The 7,440-nt window shown below is 40.4% G+C and overlaps 1 protein-coding gene across 1 annotated transcript; it reads right to left on the bottom strand.

Moving 5' to 3' along the window:
* Window positions 1-851: 851 nt before the first annotated feature.
* LOC145978650 (uncharacterized) lies at window positions 852-3,421 on the bottom strand. The gene has a single exon (XM_083111410.1). It carries the CDS (start codon window positions 2,874-2,876, stop codon window positions 1,905-1,907), a length of 972 nt encoding a protein of 323 aa, XP_082967536.1. The 5' UTR covers window positions 2,877-3,421; the 3' UTR covers window positions 852-1,904.
* Window positions 3,422-7,440: the final 4,019 nt, after the last annotated feature.

The raw sequence follows: 7,440 nt of genomic DNA, 5'->3' as shown, positions 1-7,440 counted from the left end.
CTATAAAGTTAAAAGTATAAGTTAGTGCCATAATTAATTGCTTTTATGCCTAATTATTTCAACAAATTTACCTTTAACGTAACTATCACAGTCTTCAGATACAGACTGTTTCTGCTAAGTTCAATATTCCAGCCTTTCACTTATTTGTACATTAAAAGACCTTTACATAAATAATACAACAGAAGACCTAGACACATATAACTTAATAAAGAGTAATATAAGGACATGTACTTACGTTTATAATTACCTGCTTACTCTTGCAAGTAAAAGTTCCGAAAACAAATTGATAAAAAAATATAAGCGTATTAATAGTTACTCCATAAGACCTTATGAATCTTTTATATAAAAAATGAAGAAGTTATTAGTTGTCATTTTAAAAAAAAATTCAACACGGTGTGTGAGTTCTTAATGCTGATAAAGATAAATTGTATGCAACTTGATATTTAAAATTAATAAAGTTATTACACTCCATTGTGCAGGAGAAAGTGTAAAACGCTACGAAATCAAGAGACCTGGCTTCGAATTCCGCTTGAAGCTTGGATGTTATTTTAACTCTTTTCTAATTCTCATATCAGTTGATCACACCTTCTAACGTTATAGTTAACACAGAAAGGTAGAAAAGTGACATAACATGAGCAGAAATACGAAACAATTGAATATTTTGCCTTCGCAACTGACATATTAGATGTAATTAATGATAATACAGCTTGAAAATTTGCCCCACAATAAATAAAGCGAACAATATAAGATTTATTAAATATCAGCCGTGCACTACTTAAAAGACGGGATTCATGGATATATAAATGTAATATATATGTTCAAAATAAATTTATTGCAACTGTTCCTTTTTTTGTAAAATATCAGACAAACATTTTAAGTGTCGTGCTATTAACATAACACATGGCACATAATTTTTTCACGTTATGTACACATTGCACACAATAAAATTGTATGAACCAGGTAAAGTCTAACAAATAAATAAAATTTTCAAAATGTATAACTGTATCCTTTAGCCAACCAACAATATAGTAGGCTTTATTTAAAAATTGTTCACTCATATCTAATATAAAGATATCAAAATAGTTTTATAAACACATTCTTTTTTATTATTGAACACAACGAACAAGCCAAATTTGGAGCTGACTTGTAACTTCAACAGTTTAGAGTTGCTGGCATTGATACATAAAAGTGTTCTTTAAACAGCAACATTATAATTGAACTGCATCAAAATGATGCTGGATAGTATATGATATGCTTTTTCAATTTCAATTTATTTACAATATGTACAAAATAGTTTGTGTTTACTATATATATAAGAGCACAGTAAGAAGGTATGCTACTTTCGTAAGCGAAGATACTGCTATAAGTTAATCGATCTGTTTGAACGACTAAATAGGTGGTATCAAGCGTAACTTGGTGATATATAAACTATATTTTAGAAACTCTTAGAATATTTCTCTCATGGATCATAACATGAAGAATGTTAGAACTATTGGCTTATAGCTTTAAAATTGGAAATAGTTCTAATTGTTCTGTTAACCTAGTAATCGTAATGTGTAAATTTTAAAATTTTAAGAGACCAATTGTATGGGAATATTATATAAACCCTATAAACAGATATTTCAATGACCTTATAAAAGCGCACTATGTGCCAGGATACCACTTTTGAAATATGTGTGATATGTTTCATATATAAATAAAAATAATAAAGATTACCTGAACTTATTAGCAATTATATTGCCACTTAGCTTTTTCATACTGCACACGTTTTCCCTACTTATTCCGTAGGAAATTTATATTTTACCCACCATTGAAGGGACCCATGGTTTTAAAGAAACAACTTGGAACGAGTAACATGTAAATTAGGGGCCCCAGTTCTTAACACGTGCGTTAACATCTGAACATCAAGGCGTCGACTGGTCGCTGAGATCCGAGTGAAACTGTAGGGACTCGCCGTCGGATTCGAGGAGGATGTCGAAAGTGTCGCTGACGCCGATTATGTCGTCGAAAGTGTCCATGGGGTCGCCGAGCGTCGAACCTTCTTCCGAGAGAAAATCGTTGGCGTACTCTCCCAGTTCGCTGGAGGACGATTCGCAGATGCCGGAACCTGGGGTCGAACAAGGAACTATGTTTGGAGCGATCGCCGACGAGGAGGAGAACGTCGAGGCGAAGGACGAATGAGAGAGCGGGGAACAAGAGGACGCCAGCGCCACGACGTCGTCGCACGCGGAAGGTTCCTTGAGGATCTTGGTTAGAGCCTCGATATAGTTCATGGCGAGCCGGAGAGTCGTGATTTTGGTAAGTTTTTCACTTACTTTCGCACTCGGGAATTGCGGCACCGCCCTCCTCAGAGTCTCGAACGCCTGGTTGATTTCCCTCATCCTGCTTCTTTCCCTGGCATTCGCGGTTTTCCGACGGTACTTGCTCAGCGGGGGAGGCTTCTGCTTGGGTTTCGGCTCCCTTTTGGTCGTGGTTCTTCTCTTCTCTATTTCTATTCGGTTCTGGATAGAGCGCGGACGTAGAGAGTACTTTTCTGCGGCACGCCTTTGGCGACCTGTCGTGGGGATAGCGTCACTTGTCGCCGTGCTAGTCTCGGTCTGTTGCACACGAGAACCAACGTTCACCTCGTCTTTCGAAGGGTTGTTGGTGTTCACACCGCTGTTCTCGTTGTTGTTGTTGGTGTCCGTCTGCTGGTCGTTGTTGAGGAACAAGTCCATCATCATCCTGTTCGCAAGGCTCCCGTTGTTGTGGTGGACCATCATGACTTTCGCCGCCGTCGACATGTACGACGGTTCCTTGGGGATGACGCTCCCCTTGGACAGCGTCATCGTGAGCGACGGTGAAAAAGCGTCCGCCACTGCAAGATATGTATTCATTTTCCACCCCCCTAACTGCACCGCACCGATGAAGCGTCCTTTGCACTCAGTGTGAGCCGTCCATGGTCAAATATTCCCCAATTTGTTTTTGTTGGGGAATCGAAAAGAAAAAAAAACTGGAATATTTTCACCTCACAAATCCACTTAGACGAATCGAGTCTTTCATTTCGTGTCTTGATGCTAGTAAAAACATGGCGCGAAAAACTGTGTCAGTCTGCAATGACAATGATAACACAACACTGCACTACACTATTTCCCGTATGTCCAGATAAGCACGAAAGTTTTGAATCCGAACATCATCGGCTAGGTAAGGCAACTATTACGAATCGATATACGGAAACTGGATTTAACGGTAAATGAGCGTACGCGTGCTACGCTCGCGACTGACCGCGTAGCGTGACGGCTGGCGCGCGACTGTGGGTTACCCTCTCGCCCGCGCGGTGCAATCGCCCGAGATTGTCTCGCACCAACACCTTCTCTCCGAGCAGCAGCGCGCTATGGACCGTAACGTTACCGCCTGCCCTAGACACACACACGCACGCACACTTACTCAACATTGAACAGGCTCTGTGTCACCTGACTGGCCTCCTCCTCTAATCCACTCGCATATATAATGTGGCTCCGAGAGTCTACACAACTCTCCAGCGAACAAGTTTGCGGGAACTTAATTTCGGTGAAACTTCTTTTTCGCGAATTCTTCATTTAGCAGCTTTCTGGCTGTTCCTTCCACTTTAACGAGTTCAGCAGTGCATACAATGAACACCCTGATTATATTCCGAACTGTACCTTTGAGATAAGTGTCTTAATTATTCGTTCATTTCAATCGCAGCAAATATATAAGGACTGGTAAAACCTGTTGCCTACCTCTGCATTTTGTTTCAATCCTTCGCCACTATATCGTGAATGGCGTTTCAGTACAGGAGCATATTGGAACATTTCCCAATGCTGTGGTCTTTTAATCCCTATCGGGCGTTGATTCAACCGCACGTCCATCCATCCCTCCCCATTCTTTTCCCCAACACCTCCCTAAAAATCTGCAATGACAGTTGATTTATGAATATCGGACGAAAATTTACCTTCTTTTCATTTCCCTCATCCCTATCTCAGAATTCAAAAATCGAAAATGAGTAAAAGTTTTCACTCCGATATCACTGTACGTGAGTGAACTCCCCCTTCCTAACGCAAGCTGCAGATTTGTGTTGCTATTGAAACAGAAAAAACGTTTGAAATCCAAATATTTTGAAACTTCTGTTTTCATCCTACCCATTTTGACGCAAAATCATTACAAATCCTTAACAAGTGTTTTAAGTATAATTCGTTCCTAGTTTCTTGCAAACAGCAAACAGAGATAGAGATGGAATAATGTCGTGCACTATTTTTATGTACAGTGGCCGGCAATAAAAATGGGATACTAGATCCTGAAATAATCACTTCTCTGCAAGTCGTCATGCGCGTTGCCTAACTGTACGGCGGTGGTAGAAGTTGGTATTGAAAATTTGCTATACATATCCACTTGTCGCCATAGAGTTAGGCTACACGCATAACACCTTACAGAGAAGCTAGTATTTTAGGATCTAGTGTCCCATGTTTACCGGTGACTACAGTTAAGACTACTCTTTGTTCAATGAGAAATTGGAGATTCGTAGAACACAGACATTTAATATTTCAGTGTTTATGGTTGTCACATTTCTCCATTGCCAATACAGAACACGCACTGAATTTCATTTGAATTTTGTTATTTAGAGTCGCTTTTCTTCCACTTTTGGCTAATCGCTACGACGAGGATGACTGATGATATGATGAAATTGATAAGGGACACTCACAAAAAACACGCATGCCCAGGCTGTGCCTCTGGCATCGTAGCACGCTGTGCTAACCACTCCGCCACGGAGGTCGGCTACACACAGAACGGAAATGTGAAAAACAGCTTATACACACTAAAAGCAACAGTGGTGTACTTTATATTTCTAAAACACATTTTATTAAATATTACGTTGAAATGATATAAGCTTTCACATAAAAACAGAATGTAAAATGTGCTCATTCTGTAAAATCAGGACGTATGGCCACCCGATCAATGCTACTGGCTCAACTTCTAGTTTCAAATGCTACCTTGACGTCGAATGTTCATTTCGACCATCGAGAATAATCTGAAAAGGTTGAAAAGCAAAGAAATAATCAATCATATACATAAATGTAAATAATATAGTTTGCTTATGGTCGGTGAGAAGGAAAAGTGGGATGAGCTTAGTACCACGTTCCGTTGCTCTTAGAAAGTTCCACCTATTTCATTGCAATCGGATCAGAGGAAGAGCTCCCTGTAACGGAATCGAACAGGAAGAATCGCTGCGCAGTCAAAACCATACCGTCACAAATACATCATGTAGAGTGAAGCTAATTTGTATGTTGTTTTGAACAAACCTTCTTGATAACCTCATAATAATACATACTAAAATGTATCCATAATGTAGCAACCACTAAGTCAGGCATTTTAAAAGGTAGGTGTAGGGTCTTAGGGAGTTCTGGACTTTAAGTGACAACAGAATTTACACTTACATTAAGGGTGCTTTATATCAAAGTGATTCGTTGCATTCGATATGTCGAAGTTTGTTTAGGAAAGGCGATTCAGGACCGGATATTCACTTTAAAGTGGGATCCGAAACACTACACCGGAAATCGAACTCTGGACACCTTGATTAAAATACAACGGTTAGCCACTACACTATCAGAAAGGTCCGCGTACGGTACGCTACTTATAAACGGATCTTATGAGTAGACCTCGGATTTTAGATTTTTACAGGCATGTAAGAAATAATAAGTTATGTCAGTGTTTCGTTAAAAAACGCAACAACTGATGAAGTTTTATAGTGCATAAAAAACATATTTTGCTTGTTAGAACCTAGTTTATGTTTATACGCCTAAATCAAGCCTTTTTTAGGTTTTTATATATTTCTGAAGGTTTTTACAGGATTTTTATGTACCACAGAGGTAAAGGTCACACACCTTTCGGATAGCGTAGTGCAGGCGCTTATATTCTAGGCTACATAGGCTATTGCCGAAGCCCAGATTAAATACAGAAAATAATAGACTATCAAATGTGACTGATGCTTCACTCTCAAATAACGACCGCAGGAAAAAATGATAGTATAAAACCCGCGACTCCTGTGCACCGTACTCCCGCGAGGAGAGGAGGGGGAGAGTGGACCATGCTTCCTTATGGCCCGAGCTCAACGGAAGAAAAGGCTGCGCGGGGATTTTTCGTCCAAGATTTGTTTTCATTGTGCTCGCTCTATACATGAGGATGGACTCCTTTCCTTTAAAACTACCACCAGACTTCAGCGGTTAAATTCTTCCCCGACCAGCGCTTGGGGGTGGTCGGTGGCGTATTTGTATCTAGGCCAAAACAACACTGTCCCATCGAACACATGCAGAACTCACAGGCCGCTGAACTTCAACCAACGACGTTTTCAACCCCTCTGCTGCTTTGTTTATGACTGGCTGGGGTAGACTGATTGCCCGGAGATGACAAGGGGTATTTTGCGAGTGGAAATCGCGTTGAAGGAAGTTTAAGAAAATTAGGTTTCTTACTGTGTGGATTTTCTTAAGTGTATTGAGTGAGTGAATTATGAATATATGTTTTGAATGATCTGTGCTGCGTCGTGTAGTGAACGAAAACGAATGACATAATTAACGAACTATTGCCGAAACAATGTACTCTGCTTTTGCATGAGGATAAACTTCAAATCGTGAAGATATGCAGGCCCCTGGCATCGCAAAGAAGAGAAGAATGGATTTGATTTGTTATTTTGCGTTGCTCTTCTGCCACTTTAGCTAATCGCGACGATGAGAATGAGTGACGATACGATGAAATTCATGAAGTGTCATTGACAAAGAATACCCATGTCCATGCCTGGATTTGATCCCGGGACCCCTGGCGTCATAGGACATATATCAATACGAGGTGCGATAAGTGAGACCCTGAGTAATCTCAGAGAACCCGTTTTCACCTGGGAATAATAATACATGGTTATTTCTCAGTCCTTGGGGCGTCTGACTATCATTCCAAAGACCAGGGTTCTTTCCCCGACAGGGGAGAATTGGGATTTTTTCCTCCTGTTCAAGGGGCTCCGGCGCCCACCCAGCATCATATAAAGTTGGTACCTGGAGGAAACTGTGGGGGGTAAAGGCAGCCAGGGGCGTGGTGCTTTTCACATCACCCCCACCTTCGGCCGTGATAAAGAAAGTTTGGGGCCCTAACTCCACACCCCCTATACTCCTTCACGGCGTATAATTTACTTTTATTTCTGATGACAGGGACAATATTGTGGCGGTTACTTCAATGTCCTCAAGGAAATAGGACAAAGTCATTAATTCACTCAATTTTCTTATTCATAATTGCATTCAAAGTGCTTTTTCAGCATTTGAATCCGTCTAAGAATACAAAATCTTACTTGGGAAATAGAATGCACAATTTAAAAAGCAGTTATCTTAGAACTTGTTAATACTTCTTTGGGAAGGTCTGCCCGAGTAAAGAAGCTGTTCTACGCGAATTTTCTGTTCAGTT

Source organism: Lepisma saccharinum, chromosome 25, assembly GCF_977018435.1.
Source record: "Lepisma saccharinum chromosome 25, izLepSacc3.1, whole genome shotgun sequence".
NCBI classification, from domain to species: domain Eukaryota; kingdom Metazoa; phylum Arthropoda; class Insecta; order Zygentoma; family Lepismatidae; genus Lepisma; species Lepisma saccharinum.
Note: the sequence above shows the minus strand (reverse complement) of the source record. Positions and strands in the feature narration are given on the sequence as shown.

Excerpts from the sequence above, each read along its gene's own strand:
- LOC145978650 (XM_083111410.1), bottom strand. The coding sequence starts at position 2,876 with ATGAATACATATCTTGCAGTGGCGGACGCTTTTTCACCGTCGCTCACG.